The 22,688-nt window shown below is 31.2% G+C and overlaps 1 protein-coding gene across 3 annotated transcripts in view; it reads left to right on the forward strand.

Moving 5' to 3' along the window:
* LOC106468432 (DENN domain-containing protein 4C-like) overlaps positions 1-22,688 on the forward strand; it is a 115,834-nt gene that overhangs the window by 30,639 nt on the left and 62,507 nt on the right. For all 3 annotated transcript variants that reach the window (XM_022396764.1, XM_022396765.1, XM_022396766.1), the window contains 8 exons: positions 6,119-6,263; positions 6,956-7,049; positions 10,793-10,874; positions 11,560-11,602; positions 13,601-13,753; positions 17,344-17,485; positions 18,249-18,667; positions 21,797-21,837. In XM_022396764.1, coding sequence (XP_022252472.1) covers positions 6,119-6,263; positions 6,956-7,049; positions 10,793-10,874; positions 11,560-11,602; positions 13,601-13,753; positions 17,344-17,485; positions 18,249-18,667; positions 21,797-21,837 — 1,119 coding nt within the window. The remainder of the gene's footprint in view (positions 1-6,118; positions 6,264-6,955; positions 7,050-10,792; positions 10,875-11,559; positions 11,603-13,600; positions 13,754-17,343; positions 17,486-18,248; positions 18,668-21,796; positions 21,838-22,688) is intronic.

The following is a 22,688-nucleotide window of genomic DNA, read 5'->3' on the forward strand; positions in this document are numbered from 1 at the left end:
AATTAAAAAGTAGTTTAATAAAATTTTGAATGTAAGACACTAAAATCTTGTGTCATGCCCAGTAAAGGGTACCCATGCCGATAGGGCTAATTGGCATTACTGTATGGAAATAGCAACATTTCTTTATCATCCTGATTGTTTTACTGGTAGAAAAGTATAACTTCTTGTAACATGTATTGTTGGGAATTCTTTTGAATTATTTGGTAAAAGATAATGCGAAGTCCAGTTCACGTACCAATAATAAATTTATTTATTTTATCAATAAGGTTCTATACAAGCTACAGGCTATGTTTACTGGTAGGCCTAGCTTCAGAAACAATGTTTCAACAAAAATTCCAAGACTAATGATATACCTAATATACCTAGTCCAGTTCACGTACCAATAATAAATTTATTTATTTTATCAATAAGGTTCTATACAAGCTACAGGCTATGTTTACTGGTAGGCCTAGCTTCAGAAACAATGTTTCAACAAAAATTCCAAGACTAATGATATACCTAATTCAAATATTCAATTTCCTAAATATAAAATCAAAGTGTCATTTATCTTGTCAAAAAAATTCTAACAGCTTAGCCAGAAACATTTAAGTTTCTGCAATGTTGAAACTGGTCTGCTTGGTTTAGCCTTTTGGCTCATACCATCACCATTTTCCAGTCTATGCCATTGACCCAGCTAGGCAACACATCATGTGGTGTTAACAGCTTCACTTGTCTTCTGTTCTCTCATACTTGTTGTGTTCATCTTGGCACCTTCACAGTGTTCCTCTACAGCCACAACTAAGAATGTCAGTGACAACAGTCAGTAATAATATCACTGTCCCATGATAAAGAAGTTGATATGCAATAGGTTAAGAGGATCAGGCTCAAATAAGTCATCAGCACGCATTTCACAGATCCAAAAATTTCTTGAAAGCCCTTATTCATTTCTTGTGAAATAGGGTGAAGAGAAACAAAAGTTTCTGACCAAACCTGGTTATCTGTCAGGCCCTGAAGGGCCTGAGTGATCTTAAACTAAAACAACTATCAAGAATCGGATGGATGGATCAATAACAAACACACAGTCTTACTCAATGACTAGTTTTTTAACTAAGTCATAGATGAACATTATCTTTAATTCTCACCATCTAACTCACTAACTGATACTGAACTGATTAACCTTGTGGACCCCGACTTCATTTTTAAATTCCTCTGCATATGGTACTGCATTATATTCAAAATTTAATTAATTTAATTAAAGCACTTTACTAGCAATATATGTCAATGAAATTAACAGTATAATGTATTTTATAATTAGAATTTTTATGTTATCAAAGTTATAATTCCTTTGTTTCAAAGGAAACTTTAAAAAAAAAAACTTAAACTGCAGTTTTCATGACATATGATCCACGCACTATGAAAAATCTTGACTTTAGCAGCAGTTCACTCTTAGCCACATAAGGTGGCAATGTACGTAAGTATGTAGATGTAAAGTATGTTTGTTTGACCTAATTGACACATGATATCTAAAGTCTGTAGCTGCTTTGTGTGGGAAACAGCTATAAATTTTCTAACCATTGATGGGTGCCATGCCCACATTCTATAATTTGCCTCGAGATCTACAAGGTACATGTATGTAGTATACACAAGTGTATATATTTGTTGGGAAGAGCTCAGTTTACACTGTACTCCACTAATGGGTGATTTGAAATTGGCTCATATTTTTCCTCAAAATATACACGTAACTGCCATTACTATTGTTGTCTGCTTGATTGACTATAGCACTTATGGTGGTTTCTTACCTAAATGTGCTATAATTAGAGAGATAGTTAAATTGTATTTAGGTCTTACTTTTATATTTTAGTTAATAATATATTATTTCTGTTTTAAAAATCATATTTGAAAGGTTTAATGATTTTTTATAAGTTTAACTTGTTGTCATCTGGATTGTAAAAGGGTATAAAGAGAAGGCATCATTCATGTGTGCAAAGCATTGGTGAAACTAGTCTCTGTGCTGGAGTCGCTGTATAATAATAATAAATCTCCATGGGCATAAGTTTAAGTTGATGTATCATCATAAATATTAAAAGACAAAGAATTGGAAAGGAAAATTAAAATGGACTATAAGTGAAAATATAAAGATGAGAAATTATGCATATGAAAACAATAAGTTTAAAAAGAATTTATGAAGAGCTAAAAAATATGTACATATTTCAATTTCTTAATTTTAAACATTTCATTGCTGTGTACATTGAAGATAATAGGTAGAGTTAGTGATATAGGAGAGAAAGTGGAAAATAAAATATAAACATTTACCTTAAAGAAACTTTTGATATTCATTTAGGAGGTTCTAGAGGTTGTGCAAAGGAAGTGTGAAAACTGTAAGATAATAAATACTATTTTTATAGTCAAAATGAAAATTACCTTTCAGGTGAACTATTCAGAATTTGTATGCAAATAACTACATTAAATAACAACATTTTTTATTAGAAATAGTAGAAAGAATCAAAAGTTAATATCTTATTTTTCTGTAACTACAAACTTTTAGGAATGTTCTTGTTAAATTTTAAACAATTTCATCCACTAGATTAATTTTTAAACAAAATATGATGAGAGCGACTTTAGCTACGAATACAATTTGTAGCTGGGTCTTATAGGGTTAACACTTTTATTACTGGCTCAGTCAATTTGACCTAGTGTAAATTAACCCCAAATTGACCTTTAGAATTTCCATACTATAACTTCTTGTATGTTTCCATACTATAACATGTTTTGTGTATTTTCATGAAATTTTGAAAGTTTCAGTAGGCATTAAGTATCATTTGTAAACAAAAAATCAGAAAACAATGTAATATAAAATATCACTTAATAGATTAAAACGTTGGCTTTCTATTAGTTATAAATAATATAGTATTAAACATCAGAGAGAACTATTGGCAATCTTATAAAGAAAGGATAGGACAGATGGGGTCTGATTTTCTATTTGAAGGCTATAAAACTATGCTTTGTCTGAGTGATGACAACACTATATTGAATAATTTATGCTAAATTTTGTACTTCTTGGAGGTGTGGTACATAAACTAGAGAAGAAGGGATGCCTAGAGAGCAAATGTCACAATTCTCATAAAAGGGGAAATTGAGGATACTTTTAAATATTTGTCTTATAAAATGAAGAACTTAAAACTTATATAATGATCAAATTTGTATTATTAGCTGTGTTTTTATGTCAAGTTTATTCATATACTCTGTAAAACCTCATGACATACACAGAAAAGAATGCCCATAGCAAGAGTGTTAACTAACTAAGTCATTCATTCTAGCATTTTCATATTCTACTGGCTTTGAGATTTCATATAGACCTAAAGTTTCATAATCCTGTAGACTTCACCAATCATTATGTTATATAAAAAAAAATCTCTCTTTAATGATTCAAAATATTGAAGTAATAAAAGTATAACACACAATGTTATTACAGACATATGGATTCACAGTGTATGGTTTGACATGACCTGGTAGTTAGGGTGCTTGACACACAATCCATTGTCATGGGTTCGATTCCCTGTCACCGAACATGCTTGAATTTTCAGATGTGTGGATGCTATAATGTGAAAATCAATCCCACTAGTCATTGGTAAAAGAGTAGCCCAAGAGTTAATGGTGGGTGATGTTGACTAGCTGCCTTCTCTCTAGTCTATTACTGCTAAATTAAGGATAGATAGCACATATAGCCCTTGTAGCATTGTGCAAAATCCAAAAACAAACAAATCATAGTATATTGTATATAAAACAGCTTTTATAAAAAAAAAAATATAGCCGTTATGTTTTTGGAAATTCAGGAACATTTTCAGGCTTTCCATAGAGTTTGTTCTGTTAATGATACTTAAATTTCTGCTGCATTTTCAATATTTATTACATATGATGTTGTTAGCAGTGAGCTAAATAAGATATCAGAATTTAATCCAGAGACTAACTGACATTTTTTTGTATACTAAACATTTTTGTTTGAAATTATTTGGAATTTGACTTTTATTATATTGTGATTCTATTTCCTGCTTATTAATATTTGCACAACACTATATCTTAATATAAATTGCAAAGATGAATAACAGATCTAGAGTCTGCATCTTGAACACTTATTTGATATAAGTTTTTAATCAAGTAAAAGACAAATAGCATCATAATTATTGTTTCTATGAATGTTGAAATTTAGAAGGTTGTTGGATTTCATCAGGTCCAAAGCTGAGAATTTAACCATCCTGGACTTATCATTTATCCCCACCCCACCCCTTCAGTTTTAACTTCTACAGATTCTGATAGGAGAAAAAAGTGGGCAACTAATAAATTTTCAGGAAATTTCTAATTCTAGGTGTAAAGAGCTTTTCATGACTTTTGCAAAGAGTGATCAAAGCAATAAGTCTTTTCAAGTACAGCTTGCCACTGTTCCCATTCATTTAGTCAGACACAAATTTTGGCCCAGCATGGCCAGGTGGTTAGGGCGCTCGACTCGCAATCTGAGGGTTATGGGTTGAAATCCCCGTCCTGCCAAACATGCTCACCCTTTCAGCCGTGGGGCATTATAATGTGATGGTCAATCCCACTATTCATTAGTAAAAGAGTAGTCCAAGAGTTGGTGGTAGGTGGTGATGACTATCTGCCTTCCCTCTAGTCTTACACGTCTAAATTAGGGACAGCTAATGCAGATAGCCCTCGTGTAGCTTTGCATGAAATTCAAAAACAGACACAAATTTATTTCCACTTTTGAAATGTTTCGATATAGATGGTATTCTGACTTGTCGTGTGATCTTAAGAGTGCCAACAAAAGTTCTTTTGATCTGTATGACAGCAACGAAAAGTTAGCTGTGCCAAAAATATTCCATTCAAAAACAAAATACTGAATTGCACATGGCCATCTATTAAATCCATTGTTTTGTTACTTCTCCATTGAAAAGATATCATGTTTTAATTTGTTGTGAATTTTCTTCCCTTCTCATCTTTGGAAAAATCAGTTGTTTGTAGCTGTATTGTACAGTGAAAACTATTGTATTTTTGAATTGTGTTTTTGGTAATTAAGCTATATCACCCATGTCACATATGTATGTATTTTTGCTCTCTGCGCTTTTACTCTAAAATTTCTTTATCATGATAAGCTGTGGTTTTTAAAATTTTTAAGAAGTGTAGTAATCATTTGTAGCACTGGACTTTTTACTAATTTTAGCAACGTTAGGTTTTTGACTTCTTCAAATGCTAGTCTTTTTACTTTCCTTTAATGTATTGAGTTACAGAAAACCTTTTTTGGTTTTCCAAATCTTGCTCTTTTTCTGTATCCCTTTGCAGTATCAGTAATGTTTTTCTTAATCTTACTTTTTAACCATACATGAGTATTACTGTTTTAATTATTAGTTTTTAATTTTTTGCAAATTGTTATAGATTTAAAATTATTTTTCTGACAATATTTTTTGTGCTTGCTTCTTAAAAACAAATTACAGTCTGTTGGGCTTGTATCTTACTTGTACAAAAGTGGACTAGTTTTTAGAATTATTTAGGAATTTCTAATTACAATGTTTTTGGAATATTTTTATTCCATGTGCTTCCTGATAAAATGAGAAATATTACTACAGTATAGAGAGGTAAACTGAATGCTTTAACCTTGCTTCCTAATCAGCTATCTGTAGCAGAGATGCTCATTTAGGAGGTATAATAAAAAAGGGGATAGTTTAAATGTACGGATTTGGCAGTCGGATTTATCATAAAGTTAATTATATTTTGCAGCTGTTCTGTTTTGGTAATTCTGCAATCAAAATGTATGAATGCTTATAATTTTTACAGTTTCTATCAAAAGCATCCTTTTTTTCTGTAATGGATAAAATTTTGGTTGAAGTTAAATTTGCATTTTCATCTAGCGGTTTTTTTACTGTTATTAAAATACACAGAATAATTTTAATTCTTGAGAAAATGTTTGTAATACATAATAAGTTTTTATGATGCTAAACATCATCTAAAGGAAACAACTGTAAAAAAACATTTCACCTGTAAGTTCTGCTTTCTAATCAAGTTAAGTCATAAATGTATGATATTCTGAAATTGTTAGGCCTGATGGTGTTATTAGTGTAATTTTCGATTAAAGTGACTTGTGTTTTGACAGTGGAGCTTCATTCATCCAGCTGCTGAGAAATCTTGGTGCCGATAATTGTCTCAATGTTTTGCTGTTTGTTTTGACGGAACAGAAGATCCTGTTTCATTCTCTCCGTCCAGATGTACTAACAAGTGTTGCTGAAGCAGTAGTTACGGTATATTTTTTTAACTTCTAATGATGGAAACCTCTTCAGAGTAATAACATTTTTAAGTCCAATAACTTTAAAACATACTAATCCTGTATCATTTCTTGAAACACTTATTGATTCCATTGAAATGTAATTATGTAAAGCCTTAGTGTGTGTGTGTTTGGGTAATATGAAGAAATAAAAAATTATGTTAATGTTGTAAAATAAGTTTAAATTAATTGGAAATATCAAAAACTTGTATTATATAATTTAATTTTTGTTATAAAATTTTATATTTTACCATCCTCATTGGTTGACGTCGCTATGCATAATAGCATGTTGATCCTGAAGCAATCATCTAGCTACTTGCTTTCTTGCTGTTTGTCAATTAATCAGAAATGGTATACTGAATGTTAAAGTAATTTCTTGCCTAATTAGAAAGTTTCTGTTATGAATTTCAACATTGTATGAGTAGAAATACGTTAATACTTTTAAGATATTTCTCCAGTAGTTTAATGAAATATTTCATGCACTAAAGGTGATGTTTGCCATGATGTCATTGTGATAAGAACTCCATATTGGAACACCAAAATTTACATTTAATTATTTCTTGATGGTTTATTTATTTAATTTTTTTGTATAAAGATTGGTGTTCTGAATTTGACAGTTATCTTTATATGATTATGAAGTTTTCTTGTATACATTTGTTTTATTTTCAGTTGATATTTCCATTTCACTGGCAATGTCCGTACATTCCTCTCTGTCCACTGGGATTGTCAGATGTTCTAAATGCTCCTCTTCCATATATTGTTGGTGAGTTATATGTTTATATATCCAGTTATAAGTTGTACCAGTTGATATAAAAATGGAATATCTAGTTTCAACTTGAATGATTGAAGAACAAAATATCAGAATTTTCATTTGTAGCACTGAATTTTCAAAAATTTTTAACACAATATTTTTCTATCATTATGCATCTTTTATTGATTATAGAATTTCTCTTTAACACACTTTTTTTGCTCTTTAAGAATCTTTTTTCATTTTTAAAAATTCCTAAACACAAAAGTATCAGAAATATAATGATACTAGTTTTATTAATAATAGTATAAGAATTAAAAAATACCAGAAATGAACAACAAAAATACTTGCTACCTCATTGAGGCTTGTATTCACCACAAAGTTACTTTAATGATTACCTATCTCAGTTGATATCCCATCTATGAAACATTATTTTTTGTCACAGACCATGTGATTCTGAGCAGAGCTGTGATTTTCATTTGTAAACCTGTAAGTAAAGATATTCTGAATTTGTTTTTCCCTGTATTTATTATTGCTGATTTGTTTTCAGCTTTGTTTTTTAAATTTATTTTTTCAAAAGAATTTTAAAACCTGTTAATGGATATTTGTTTTGTTAGTACAGGTCAGCCTTTGACTAGAATTAACCATCTTCATTATTTACTGGCCAGTAAAGTTTAACCTTGGTATTGTTTCGGCTCAGTTTTCATAACCTTTTGCTCCCCCTTAGATATGATATATTTATTTTTGCAATAGACTCATTAATAATTTATATATATGTTTTTTAATTTTATATGACTTCATTGCCCATTTTCTCAAAGATGTGTTCAATACTTGGATTCATTTTGAGTATGATTTCAGGTATTCATGTTTTAGACATGCTCCCTTGTGAGATTGCACAGTGGAAGTTATACCATGCCCATTCCTACCTTGTTTTCTCACTTTTTGATGCACCCTTCAATTTTTTTTTACATTTATAGTTTTCAACGAATAAAGCTGTTAAAACATTTCAAAATATCCTAGGTTCCTGTTAGGTTGTTATGTATGTATGGGCAGAATTATTTACAGCAGGTACCTGTGACTTGTTGGTGATAAGTTTCAATAGTAAGCAAACAGCACACAGTCCAATTGTTTTTAAAATAATATATTAAAACAATTCAAATGTATATACAAATGCTCATTACACTGTTGCTTGTCACAGTTGTATCCAGAGCTTTAAGTAATTGTCTCTATATTCAGCAAAGTCCACACAGATTAGTTCAGTTACTTTAGAACCCAATTGACAAGATGAGTTATTCTTCTCTACTCTGTTGTTACAACACAATCTGTGATAATTTCACTTTAAAAATCACCACCATATGCTCTTTATGGCTAAACTCACAGTCAAGCAGCCTTGATCTTTATTTCTAACTATCTAACTTTGTCTTACTCTATATATCATTTTGTATGTGTATTTATAGCTTGACTAAGGCCTAGAATTTTCTACACACTATGAGATATTATGATGTAATAATACTCAATCGAAACAATCAGAAAAACTTTGAAGTTTGTATGGTATGTACACACAGTTACATAAACAAATCTGTAATAAACCCTTGCTTCTAAAAATAATTAACTTTAACACTCTCACTATACTTAAACCATCTAAATCATAACACTCATATTAACTTAACAGTCATGTATATCCAACAATAAGCCCCTCTTCAAGAAAAGCATTTACAATATTTGTTATACTATATACAAAGTCTACTCATACAGTCTGCACCCTTTGCTGTCCCCTTGATGGCTTCAATGAAAACCTGTAGTTCTAGAGGTACAATGCCCACCTCATGATTTTTGCACTGTCAATTTTGCACCTCTGTTTATATTCAAGGGGCTGATGGTCCATCTGGATGATGAACTCATTTTCATCGAGGTAGTTTGGAATTTCCAAATGGCAAGTGTGATGGCCAGATACACACTTTCAATCACAGAGTAGTTCTTCTGACTACTCCACATCTTTTTACTGACGTACATTATGGGAAACAGTCCGTCTTCATGTCTTGCAGAAGTACTGCTCCAATTCCAGGATCTGAGGCATTGGCCTGAATGATGAATGATGTTTTGATGTCTGCTATTCTAAGGATTGACGAGCTTCCTAATATGTTCTTTAGCTTCTTGAATTCCATTTGTTGTGGTTATTCCCACTTCACCTTGTTGGTTTGTCTTTTCTTGGTCAGGCCAGTCAGTGGTGCAGCAACTTCAGCATAATTTAGGATAAACTTCCTATAGTATACTGCTAACCCCAGAAAGGATCTGACTTGCTGCTTGGTCATAGGGGGTAGTGCATCTTGATTACAGTCAGCTTCTCATTTTCCATGGCTAACTGTTGGTTGACCACCTTGTGCCCAACAAAGTCCAGCACAGAATAAATGATGTTGCACTTAGATGGTCAGACCTGCTGCCTTCACTCACCTAAACAACTATCTGAGTTTCTTCCCATCTAGCTGTGTGAGTCAGAATGTCCTCAACATAATGCTTGATGTTGGTGGTTTTGTGCAACAGCTTCCTCATTGTGCAGATGAATGTCGCTGCTGAGTTGACTAACCCAAATGACATCCTCTAGAACTGGTATCATCCATTTGGTGTCACAAAGACTGTCTTCTCTTTAGATCCTTTCTTCATCGGGATCTGTCAATAACTTTTAGTGAGGTTGATCTTGGTAAAGAACTCGGCCCCGTCTAGTTTCACCATGATAGTCTCTGAGTTGCCTATAGGTTCAGAGTCGAACTTCATCACAAGGTTCAGCTTCTGGAAATCTATTGAGAAACAGTTTGAGCCATTCCCCTTCTTCACGGCTACCACTGGTGAACAGTAGACTGAATTTGTAGCCTCAATGATTCCAGCTTCTAACATTGCCTTGATTTCTTGCTTGATCAGTTCTCTCATTGCATAGGGCATCTGGTAGGGCTTCACCTTGACTGGATATCTGGTCGTGTTCTTCATTTTGTGTAGCACAAGGTCTGTCTCACCAGGTCTATCTGTGAAGACATCTGTATACTGACAGATCTGTAGATCTTGTAGTTCCTTCTTCTGCTTGCCAGTCAGTTCATCATTGATGTTGACATCTTTGTATGTGGTCTTAGGTCTTGTTGGTCTTCGTCTTCTGTGACAGAGTCACTTTATTCTGATTCTGCATCTATGACAGCCACAACTGCAATGTCCATTTGTGCCTCAATAGCTGCACCCATTAGGTCTTCTTCTTCCCTCTCAAAGTAAAGTACTTTTTCAACAGATTGGTATATTGCCAGTTGTCAAGTTGTAGATGAGTGCCTTCATACACATGATCTCAAGGTCTCCCACATAGTATGGAGTGTCGACCTTCATTCTTGCTAGGGGAACTTTCTCACTGTCCCATTAATCAGCATACACAGATGTACCTTGCCTGTCACCTGGTCATAAGATACTAGGCTAGTTCTCACTGCTGCACCCAGTGTCTTGTAGGACTTTCACTTTCTTGTCTCCAAAAGTTCCCAAAGAAAATATAATGGATACAAGCCTTGACAATTAGTAGTTTAAATTGTACTTATTGTAGCATGTTATTCTCAATTTTTAATGCAATCATACTTTTTTGTGTAATTTTATTATTGTAACATGCTAACCAGAAGACCTTTTTGCTCATTCAGCATATTTCTTCTTGATATAAACAGTGAAATTTTGACCAAGTGATAAAAACGTTACTTTAATTTTCTATTTGGCATTAAAAGCTCCTTTTTTTACAGGTGTGGATTCACGATATTTTGATCTCTGTGATCCTCCTCATGATGTTGCCTGTGTTGACCTTGATACTAATAACATATTCTTGTAAGTTAACTGCTTTTTTGTACATTCACATTATCAGTATTTTACTAACCATACCTGAAGAAGGTTATCTTTATTTGAGTACTTATTCTATGTGTAGATTAAAGACTTTTAATTACCTCAGGAGAGCTTAAAGATTAACTGTTCATATTTGTTACATATAAACTGTTGTGAGTTATATCACTGCTACTATTTCTTTATGGTCATGCATTCAATAGATTTACTTTTGCATTACTTTTGTTCTAATTATATTTCTGGGAACAAATTATTTTTATGTTACACAGTCATCAGTATATCAAGTACCTGTTGGTTGGATATATTTAATTGTTGTGTGAGTTTAGGAAGGATGAATTGGATAGTGTTACTAATTCTCAGGTACATTTATAGATAAATGTAGTTAAGAATTAATACATGGAAATTGTTTAAAAACTTGTACCATTTATTTTTGGAAACAATTTTATTAACATAATTGTGATCATCCTGTATTTAAAAAGTTATTTTGAATCAATGATAAAAGATTGTTCAAAGTTACAAATATGTTGTTCAGATTCAATAAATAAAACTATTGTTGCTGTTATGATTAGTAGATGACTTTAGTTCCAAACTCTTAAATGTTACGTTTAATGTATAGAAAAGTTAATTCAAGTTGAAATTAAGTCTTGTGTAATACAATATTCTTGCCATATAGGCCTGAAGAAAAGAAAGGCTTGAATACTAAACTACTTCCAAAGGTAACATACTGTATTATACACTTTTTTTGCATAAAATTATGTTGATTTAAACATTAGAAATAACTTACAAATTTATAATAATATTACATCTGTAAATTTGTTTTGAATGATTATAATTATACAGCTTGTTCCATCATAATTGTAGGTTTACATTGTATAGCACTCAAGCATTTTTGAGTGTAAGAACTAGAAAGCAATGTATTTATTTAGTCATTAGCGTAGTTTTTGTTAGTATTAAAGAGTTAGATGAACTTATATTTCACTAACTTGCTTCACTGGCAATGTCTGTCTCTCTGTGTTATAAACATTTTGTATAAAACTTGATCTTGTTGGAATTGTTTGGGATGATTCAGTTACTTAATCCATCTTGTCTGTAAAGCACGTAAGACCAGTGCCTCTGTGGATGAGATGCCAATCCATCACAGGTTAAAGCCCAGCTATTAACTGGAACTTATTTTCACTGCTGGGTAGACTAAAGCAAATATGGGGTAAAGTTCTTGCTTAAGGACACAACATCTAGGCATGAGAGATTGAAACTCATAACCTTTTGATTATGAAATTAAATTACTAACCATATATTAAAGTAAAATTTGCATCGTTGCAGAGATATGCATAGTAGTAGTAGGACAATACAACAATAAGGGTGCATTTAACCGTTATCTATATTACACTGAAAATTAATTAAAATATAAGTTATGAGTAGATGTGAATGCTCTAACCTATTACTTAAACCATCATTTATTGTCTGTAGCCAGTTGTAGGTTTATATAGATGGTCACTCCTGATGAAACAGGAAAAAATTGATGAAACAAATCATTATTATATTAGCTACTAGCAGAGATATGTAATACTTATAGCCTTGAATTGGCATGTCAGTTTTCATAATGGTCAAACTCCTGTATCAACAAGCAAAAGTCTTAGGTGGCAAATAGATATCATAATATGGAATTAGTCCACCTAAATCCAGTAATGTGTAGTAGCATAGCAGCTATGAGGAATTAACCCACCAAAATCCAGAAATGTGTAGTAGCATAGCAGCTATGAGGAATTAACCCACCAAAATCCACCACATGGCTGCTATGCTACTACACATTAATGGATTTTGGTGGGTTAATTCCTCATAGCTGCTATGCTACTACACATTACTGGATTTAGGTGGGTTAATTCCTCATAGCTGCTATGCTACTACACATTACTGGATTTAGGTGGGTTAATTCCTCACAGCTGCTATGCTACTACACATTACTGGATTTAGATGGGTTAATTCCTCATAGCTGCTATGCTACTACACATTACTGGATTTAGGTGGGTTAATTCCTCATAGCTGCTATGCTACTACACATTACTGGATTTAGGTGGGTTAATTCCTCATCGCTGCTATGCTACTACACATTAATGGATTTAGATGGGTTAATTCCTCATAGCTGCTATGCTACTACACATTAAATTACTGGATTTAGGTGGGTTAATTGGTGTATTAGTGTAGCAGCCATGTAGGAATAACCCACCTAAATCCAGTAATGTATTGTAGTATAGCAACCATGTGGAATTATCCCACCTAAATCCAGTAATGTGTATTAGTGTAGCATCCAAATACACTGACAAACACTTTTACAACTTACTTTGTTTTCATAGGGTGGAGGTTAGTTGCTATACTGTGCTATTAGAGCCATGTTTATAATTAGTTTGAAGTTATATTATTCAATATAGAATTAAATGGTTTATGGTAGAAAACTTTTTACAATACTTATTTAGTGTAATAATTGTATTCCTTACTAATGTTGCCTTATATTAAGAATTTATACCAAATGGGTTGTATTCTCGAAATTTAACTTGAAATTTCTCCGCATCTTAATGTATGTTTATATGAATATAGAGGAATTTCAATTCTTAGCACAAAAGATTAAAGATCAGTCTTTATTTGCTTTTATTGCTAATATCAGTTTTTATGTTTTCTTAGCATTAATAATATAAGTAATAATTGAATGATTTTGTTAGAGACCTGCTCGAGTGCTTCGAAACACTCTTCAAGTCCTTTATGACAGAATGAGAAAAATGAGTTGGTCACATAAAGCAGCAGCTAATTTACAGGGAAGTTCTTCATATAAGACAACCCCTTTAGACCATGATTTCAAGATCAAGAAAATAGAGGTAACTAAAACTGATTTTCAATAAAATTTTTAAGTTATTTATTAGTGAATTTATAGTTGTTTATTGTGTGGCATTCTCAGATTTACTGATGATAAAAACCTGAAACTACAATACCTAGCTTCTGTGTTAAACATTTTGTTTATGTATCTAGAGCCAAACAATATTATTTTATGTTGATGTTCAATACTTTAATTGCAGTTCTGTTAATATATGCGTTTGAAAGAAAAACAACAGTGATGTGAAATACTACAGGATACAGATATTGTTTTGCAATATATATATGATTTATTGCAAATCCTTGTCTGCTAGTGACATTCTATGAACTCCTTTTGACATAGCATATTAGTAACTACTAGGAATCTTGTGACAAAATCCTTGTATGTGATACTCAAGTTTAATATCATGAGATGAAATTCTCAGTATAGAGGTTCAGTAATTATGTGTTTTGTAGAGGACAGTTTTGTTAGCTTGTTAAGCTTTTAGTCAGTAATGAACTCTACCTCACAAAGTGAATATGTTTGAAGATCATAATGCAGACTGTGTACATGCATTACAATATATTAATATTATCTATAATAGTGGTTGCCTCTTGGTTGAACAAAACTGTATTGTGACTAGCATGTGCAATTGTTACTAAAAGTGTAACAGAATTAGAAAGCACATATATTACACTTCTTTGTTACTTACACTGTAAACAATGATTGCCCATTAACTCATTTAATTTACATTTAGACCGTATCATTTATTTTGTTTCTTTATTGACCATTCATTACATATACAGATTGTTTAGCATAGTTATAAAAAAAAATAGAGCTTCAAAGTTTTTAAACTTGCATACTAGTTTCCTTCTGTTTTGTAATTACATTGTAATTCTTTCTTTTTATATCGTTTATATGTGCAAGTCTGTTCTTTTAATTAAGCAACCTCACTGCAAAAACTAGTACAGAAGGAAGTCAAGAGAAAAACTTATATGTGATCTTTTATTATTGTTTAGCTCTGTCACTATGAAGAATTAAGTTTATACTTGTATTACTTTAGTTTCCAGCTTTGAGGTGTATTTAGATGTTGGTTAGTAAAGCTAAGAGTCTTTTATAAAGAATTAAGTTTATACTTGTATTACTTTAGTTTCAAGCTTTGAGGTGTATTTAGATGTTGGTTAGTAAAGCTAAGAGTCTTTTATAAAGAATTAAGTTTATACTTGTATTACTTTAGTTTCAAGCTTTGAGGTGTATTTAGATGTTGGTTAGTAAAGCAAAGAGTCTTTTTATAAGCTTAATTTTTTACAATACTTATATTTTGCCAAAACATGGTAATATATACTTTATTCATTGGTTTCTAATATTTGGACTGTCCTTAATTAGTATAACTGCTACAACTTATAACATTTCTTGTTAGTAATCATGTTTCTAATACAAATTAATCAAGACATTGTTCTTTGTTTTTGTTTTCAGAACAACTTGATTTGTTGTTTTTCTCATTGTGACAGTTAAAACTCCATAGTTTTGTAAATTGTAAGTGACAAAAACTCTTAAGTAAATGTTACCTTGTTCCTGTGCCTTTAACTCAAGTGTTTTCCTCGTCAGTTATCTCAACTTATTACTTGGGTAGTTTTCCCTATACGCTTTAATATTTTAACTTGTTAATTATGTGTAATTTCCAATGCACTTAACTTCTTGCTTAGGTTTTCCTCATGCACTTGACCTGGCATGGCCATGTGGTTAGGATGTTTAACTACCAATCTGTGGTTTGTGGTATTAAAACTCAGCACCAAATATGTGCCCTTTTAGCCATGGGGGTATTATAATGTGATGATCAATCCAATTTTATATTGGTAAACAGTATCCCGAGAATGAGCAATTCCCTGTGGTTGGCAGTTCAAAGTTAGGGACAGTGGCAGATAGGTTTAGTAACTTTTCTATAAACAAAAACAAACCTCATTCACCTAGCTTAGAGTTTTATAGTTCCCTATACAGTATCCAAAGACAACATGTAGTTTTAATATTAATTTTTTTTTACCCATACACCTAATTCATCCTGTTAAAAGGTTATTTTTCTTCTTTGCACTTTGCCTTGTGTGTAAAACAAAATTATTTTTCTTAAATCAGCTATTTACAGTTATTTTACCCATACACATGAACTCATCTTATTGACTAGTTTCCCCATGCACTTAGTTCCACTGAACTTACTGTAGTTTTTTTGATCAGCTCATTAACTTAGCACTTTTCCTTTTTCAGCTCACCCTTTTTTTAGATAATTTTTCTCATGCAAATAACATTTATTTTTAAACCAAATATCTGTTAGTAAGAATGAAATATAGGGATAACACACAATATTTTTGTGTAGTTATCTTCAGTGTAGAAACTAAAGTCACCAGTAAACCTGTTTGATATTAGTCATAAATAATATTGTACTTTAGGATCGAGTAACATACAATATAATTGTAATTTATCACCAGGGGATAATAATTTAGTTTTTTAGGGGGGGGGGATTTCACTTACCCTGTTAGGAACTTTTGGGACTGGATTTCATATCTGTCTTATTTCTTGCAGCTGCAAAAAGTGCTAATTAGCTCATTAAGATATATTTTTTGTAATTTAAAAATGATAGGAAATGTGTTTCTTGAGCTCAAAAAATTCGTATTAAGACATCCATTATAACTATGGTATTCGAACACCTTTTCATCCTTAATTTCAAACATGAAATGTCATCAAAACTCAAAATTTATCAGAATAGGATTTCATTCATACCATTTTTGTATTGTGTCGTATAAGCTACCAGTATAATTTTATTCCTAAGTATTTCAGGAAAAATAACTTGTAATCCAAGTTGTGAAAAAATATATGTACTACAAGTTATTAGAAAAAAGAATTTCAGCCAGTGGCTCTGGGATCCCACATGTTATGTGACTGTGTGAATGAATATTCCTGTCGTCATTTATCAGACAGTCAGCTGTGTTTGCAATGTTGTGTATGTTTTAAAACGTAAACATTTTTTTTCAAAGCTACATTTTTAATAAAGCATTAATTTTAACATTAGTGCAGCTATGTAGATGTGAACTTTGTAATATAGCCTTAAACTGGATGTGGTACAGAGCCAGATTAGGATTTAATCCTTGTACTTTTACAGTCTTTGTTGATATTTTGATTATCTATAGATAATTGTTCTAGACAATTTCATCTTAATATGTTTTCATTAGAGGAAAAACAAGGGCAGAAAAGTTTAATAGTTTAAAGCATGTACAGTTTATTGTTTTTAACTCACAGTTGGAGTATAAAAATTGCTTTAAATTCTAAAGAAGAACTGAACAAAGAGAAATTATATGGGACTTACTGGCAACTGATGAAAAAATATTTTACATTCATGTGTGTTTAAAAGAGAACTAATTATTTAGTTTTTGTACATAGGAAAGCTAGTGTTTAAAACTAAATTGTGGTGACTTATTTGTGATTTTACTTCTTAAAAGTGTCGTGATTAGAAATAAGAGTGTGTTTGACAATTTTTGATTGTGTATATATGAAACTGAAACTAACTGGATATGCTCATAAACATTTATCAATAAGATTTTTTAATTATTGATTTTTTATCTGTAGCATCAGCTGGAACTAGAAATTCAGGAGGCTTTTCTTCGCTTTATGGCAGCTATTTTGAAAGGGTTCCGATCATATCTTCTTCCTATTCCCTGTGCTCCAACTGTTGGAGCAACAGATCCAAGCTCTCTTTTTGATGGACAAGGTTTGTTTGGTGCTGTTATTTGTACATTGCTAAACTAAAATAGCTTAAAAATTTTGTCAGAATGATTGCAATTTTTATGCCTTTAGTTACCCGGTAATTTTGGCATGTATTTTTACGTTCACTCTCTCCACACAGGCTCGATCGATTTAATCAACCAATTTGTAATCATTTAAAGTTGTTATAGTTTTGATACTACTAACTTTTGATATATTAAGTATATCTTTACAAAATTTGGCAGACTTTCAGTAAACGTTGTAAGTGTTTCACATACAAAAAATCAGATTTTTAGTGAAGTATTTTTAATAAGCTAAACAAAGATTTGTCCATTAATATATTGAGTCTTTTCTTTTACTAGTCTTGAGTACAAAGTGATTTTCATTAAAAAATACTTTTCTTCATCTCAAAAATCTTAAATTTCATTTACATAATCTCTAAAACCTCCTAAATACATTTCAAATGTTAGTTTTCAGTAAAACTTTATATTTTATCTGTTATTTTCTACACTTAACTCTATACAAGGTTGGTAATAACCACCAAAAAAAACAAACAAAATAAATCCAAGTTACCTTTTTCTTCTTTCTAGAATGACTTCAAATTGTAACATGAAACTGTTCATTTATCCTTGATATTGATATTTTGCATTATTCATTCAAACATTTACATGTTGTAGTATTGGTCTTTTAGGTCTTGATTAACCCCATAAAGAATTTGGGATTTAGTAATGTGTATTATAAATCAGTTTGAATACTCTTTTATTCTGCAGGTTTTTTGAAGAGCAGGGACAAAACACATCATAGATTTTACAATTTGATGACCAAAACTCAGATGTTTATAAGATTTATTGAAGAGCGGTCATTTGTGTCTGACAAAAATGTCAGTTTAGCATTTTTTGATGAATGTACAGACAGAGTAGACCTAGCTGGTGAACTTTCAGATCAGCAGCGACTTCTGGAGTCAGATGAACATCAACAGAGTGACAGGACTGTGTTTATAGCTTCTCCCGAGCCTGTTGGTCTTCCAAATGGTACAGAATTTAGCTATCAAGAATTTGGAACTTTAAATCCACAACTTTTCCACACACACCCAGTTAAATCTTTCTTCCGTGTTGGAAACACCTTAGGTGTTCAGCCTAGTAGTCCTATGGCAAGAAGAACCAAACAGGAAATCCGAACAGCCAGCAGGGTACTTTTGTGGTTTTGATATCTATTTTGTCCTTATTTTGAATATTATGAAGAAAGTTGTTTACTTTATATTAGACTTAAAAGTATTTTATGTCAGTTTCAATTTGTTCTGTGATTTCCAGTGACAATGTTTTGTAAAAATATGTATAAATAAGTCTGGATGTTTAATTTATTAAGTAATTATAATAATTTCTGAGTGAATGTAAAGATGAATTTAATAATATGTCAAACACACTATGTCTGCTATATCCATTGTTTATGAGGTATTTTGCCAAAGATCAGAATTTATAGGATGGTTGGAATACAACAAAGTAGTGGTCAAACTGCTATTTATATTAATAACAGACTCACCTTTTTTTATTCTATTTTTATTGAAGATTTATTGAATTTAAGATATGTCTCTAATAAAGGTATAACCTAAAACATTAGATACAACTGCAGGTCATATATTTATGGGTTTTGTTAAAAATATTTAGCAGAGGTAAACATTTTAGAGGCATGCTTCAAATTTATATACTTCTTACCTGTATGGTTCAATAAAAGTTTAAGAGTTAAACAACTATAGTTGAGCGATAGCATTTTGAACACACTTCCAAGTATGAATATTAGAGAAAATGTTTTATACAGATTGACAAAATTCAGGAGTAAACTTCAGTAGTTTCAGGACCAATAAAAATGTCATAAAAATTAAGTTTTTTCAGAGAAAAGTTTTTTATGGCTTCTATAAATGCTGATTTTTATTAAAGTTTGTTCTAAATTTTAATTATTTAAGCATATTACATCTTAGTAAAATCTGTTTAGTTCTTCCTTGCATAGCCAGTGGTCAGTGCAGCTGACCAGTAAAAGTGTTTCACTTTTGCAGAGCTCGATTTTAATGGATGTCCAAGAGGAGTAAAAATTTCCTTGGATGACCAATTTAAAGACTTGTGTTGTCCGACGGATGACTAGCACCCTCGAACAGATCCTTACTCATAATAGCATCGTAGTCTACTGTACACTTATCCATGCCCATACTACACACATAATGTTCACTACGATCCTTGATCAGAATCATTGGAGAATTCTTTAACTACAAACTTGAAAATTTGAACCATCACAAAAATATCTTTTGGGCCATTTTTTGGTGAAAAAGATAGTACTTTGTACAAGAGGGGCTGAAAAAGTTTTAGTGACTCAACTTTCTATCATGGACAAGCTGCATGTAAATTTTGTATGGAGTACAACTGAGTGTAAATGGCTGTGTGTGGTAACACAGTACAGTCTATACAGCTCAGTTAGTTACATTATCATACATTTTTTTTTTTTTTTTTACAAGTTACAGCATTTTTTAGTAAGTAAGATTTATATTTAAAACAAGTACGAAGTTTCAATCACTGGTGCGATCATCCTCAAGTACACAAGTTTTAATGGTAAAAAATTTATAATATTTAAATCAACATTTAACCAATGTAAAAAAATTGTAATATATATATATATATATATGTATACATACTTAATCAGTAATGAAACTATTATTATCAGACATTGTATTGTGCAATGTTTTTATGCATATATATGGGTGGTGGGGAATTTGCAACGAAAATGAATGCCAATAACAATAATATTTAGGGAGATTAATTTTTAGTATAGATGCTTACGACAATGGCTGTCTCAGCTTCTCACTGATGAACTTTCAGAATTAAAATGATCAAATTTACAAAATGAAATTCAGAATTTCATCGTTAATCATCACAGTTGAAACACTGACCCCCCCCCCTTTCGATTATGCACGTATTGGCCTAAGGCTAATGTTAGACATACAAGACCAATCGAGACTAGGAAAGCAGGAGAATACACGAATTAAGCAGAGCATAATAGTGATAACTGCAAACAAAATTTTATGAAAATTTTGATCAGTTTGCCTCTCTTCAAGTCAATACAAACTATGAGTATGAACAACAATACATATTAGCGGTATGTATGTGTACATGTGCACCGCTCAGACATTGTGTACGTATTATGGTATAGTAGTATGTGTGAGAGTTCTGATGCAAGTCTAATCATACTACAGGCTGTATTTATGGGCAGACCAAGTTTGCTGTTCAGTTTAAAAGTTTTACAGGTTATTGACTGTTTGTTTCCTTAAGATACTATGTAATATTAGCATGGTGTGGGCTTATTTTTCCCAGTGTAACAAAACTTCTCAGGAAATAAGGTGTCAAAAAATCGTTGAATAACGATGCAAAATTGCCAAGTAAACATTAATTGTACTTTTTGGAAATAAATAGATATAAAAACATCAATATTATCGTAATTGGATATTTTTTGAGGGACTGTGTATTTATTTTTTTATTTTTTTTGAACAACAAATACAGCCTCCCAGACAACCTCTGATACAGGTCAGGTTGTGTGAAGGACAACCTGGAAATGTTCTTAAACTTGAGCCCTGTTTTGGTTTGCATTGTGTGCTTTAATACTTTATTCATTAAAGATAATTAGAAACAGAAAATAACAAGCATAGGCAAATAAAATGTTCAATAAAATCTATATTTCAGGTGTTTTTAAACTTATTACAGGAATGTGTAACATACCAGGCAGGTGGTAGCACTGCGTATGTAGGAATGGACAGAATTAGTTTTAAATGAAACTTCACAGAAGAAAGTAGTGGATGTTTATCGGATGTCTTTTATAATTACTTTTTTTTATTGCACTAAATAACTTTTTGCTATGTACCTATTACCAATTAGATGTGAGGCTTTTTTTTATCCATACCATAATATATATGAATTTTAATATTTAACAAATGTTGACCTAAAGAACAGATCATGTAATTATCCAATTTTTTTTAATAATAATGAATGTGCTTTCAAAAAAAAAGTACAAAAAATTGAAGTGAGTATCTATCCATTTGTTTATTTTGGTGATTTTGATTGCACACTAGATGCATTTGTATAAGTGGTATGTTTATACTGTATAACACTAAGAAATTTTGAAAAGAAACTTTTATTTCTAAGATGTAAAATATTGTTTTTAGAATTATGTATCTTATTATGCCAAAGGAAGAAAACAAATGTGATTGTTAAAGTAAGAACACTAACCCTAAAATTAAATGATCAGATATTTGTTCTTAATTTGTTACATTTTATTTTAGATTGCTAAGAAGCAAGCTGAAAATCCAGTATTGTGGGCCAAGTGAGTAATTTTTTAAAGTGCATAATAAAATTATGCTTGAACCTGATAAAAACTTTCTTACATACTGTTCTTTCAGTACTGATATGGACAAGTATTTTTTAAACCAAGTTTTTCTTAAGAACATGTTAAAACATTTTAAACTTTTTTTTGTAGGATAAAGAGGAAACTACAAAAATTAGTTGGGTAATGAAGTTAGGTCTTAATTCTTAAGCAATGTTGAATTCTTGAAGCTGTTTCTGTCTGTAAAGGACTTGTAAATGCTATGTTAAGAAGTGAAAAAAATTTTGCTGGTCAAAAGTGGTATAGGAACACTAAAAGCCGTTTTATCTTCTGTGTAGTCTAAATTTGTAATTTTTGTGGATATCAGTTAAAATTCTTAAAAAACTTTACTGATTTTCATAAAAAGTCTTATTAAATTGTCAAGTAAACCTTAAAGAAATGGAACATTACCTCAAGCCTTTAGCTAGTATTTTTATGGAGGGATTGTCCATTTGATTCAGTTCAATACAAATGTGATCTAAACATTTCTAAAAAAATTTTATTAAGAATGGCAAAATATACCATTAACACTTTCAATACAGGCTTGGTCAATTTGACCGACCACGTGACCTTTTTGTACTCATCTAAAGCCTTTGTAGATTTAATACTTATAACTCTCAATATAGTTAGTATATCTTCTAAAAATTTGGCAGTTTTTCAGTTAATATTACAAGTCTTTCACATACATAAACTCACATTTCTTAGTGAAGTATTTTTAATAAAATAGAATAAAGATTTGTTCATTAATATATTGAGTATTTGTTTTGAATAGTCGTGTGCAAAGTTAAAATTAAAAATACTTTTCTTCCTAT

The sequence above is a fragment of the Limulus polyphemus genome, unplaced genomic scaffold (genome assembly GCF_000517525.1).
Source record: "Limulus polyphemus unplaced genomic scaffold, Limulus_polyphemus-2.1.2 Scaffold3006, whole genome shotgun sequence".
Taxonomy (NCBI): domain Eukaryota; kingdom Metazoa; phylum Arthropoda; class Merostomata; order Xiphosura; family Limulidae; genus Limulus; species Limulus polyphemus.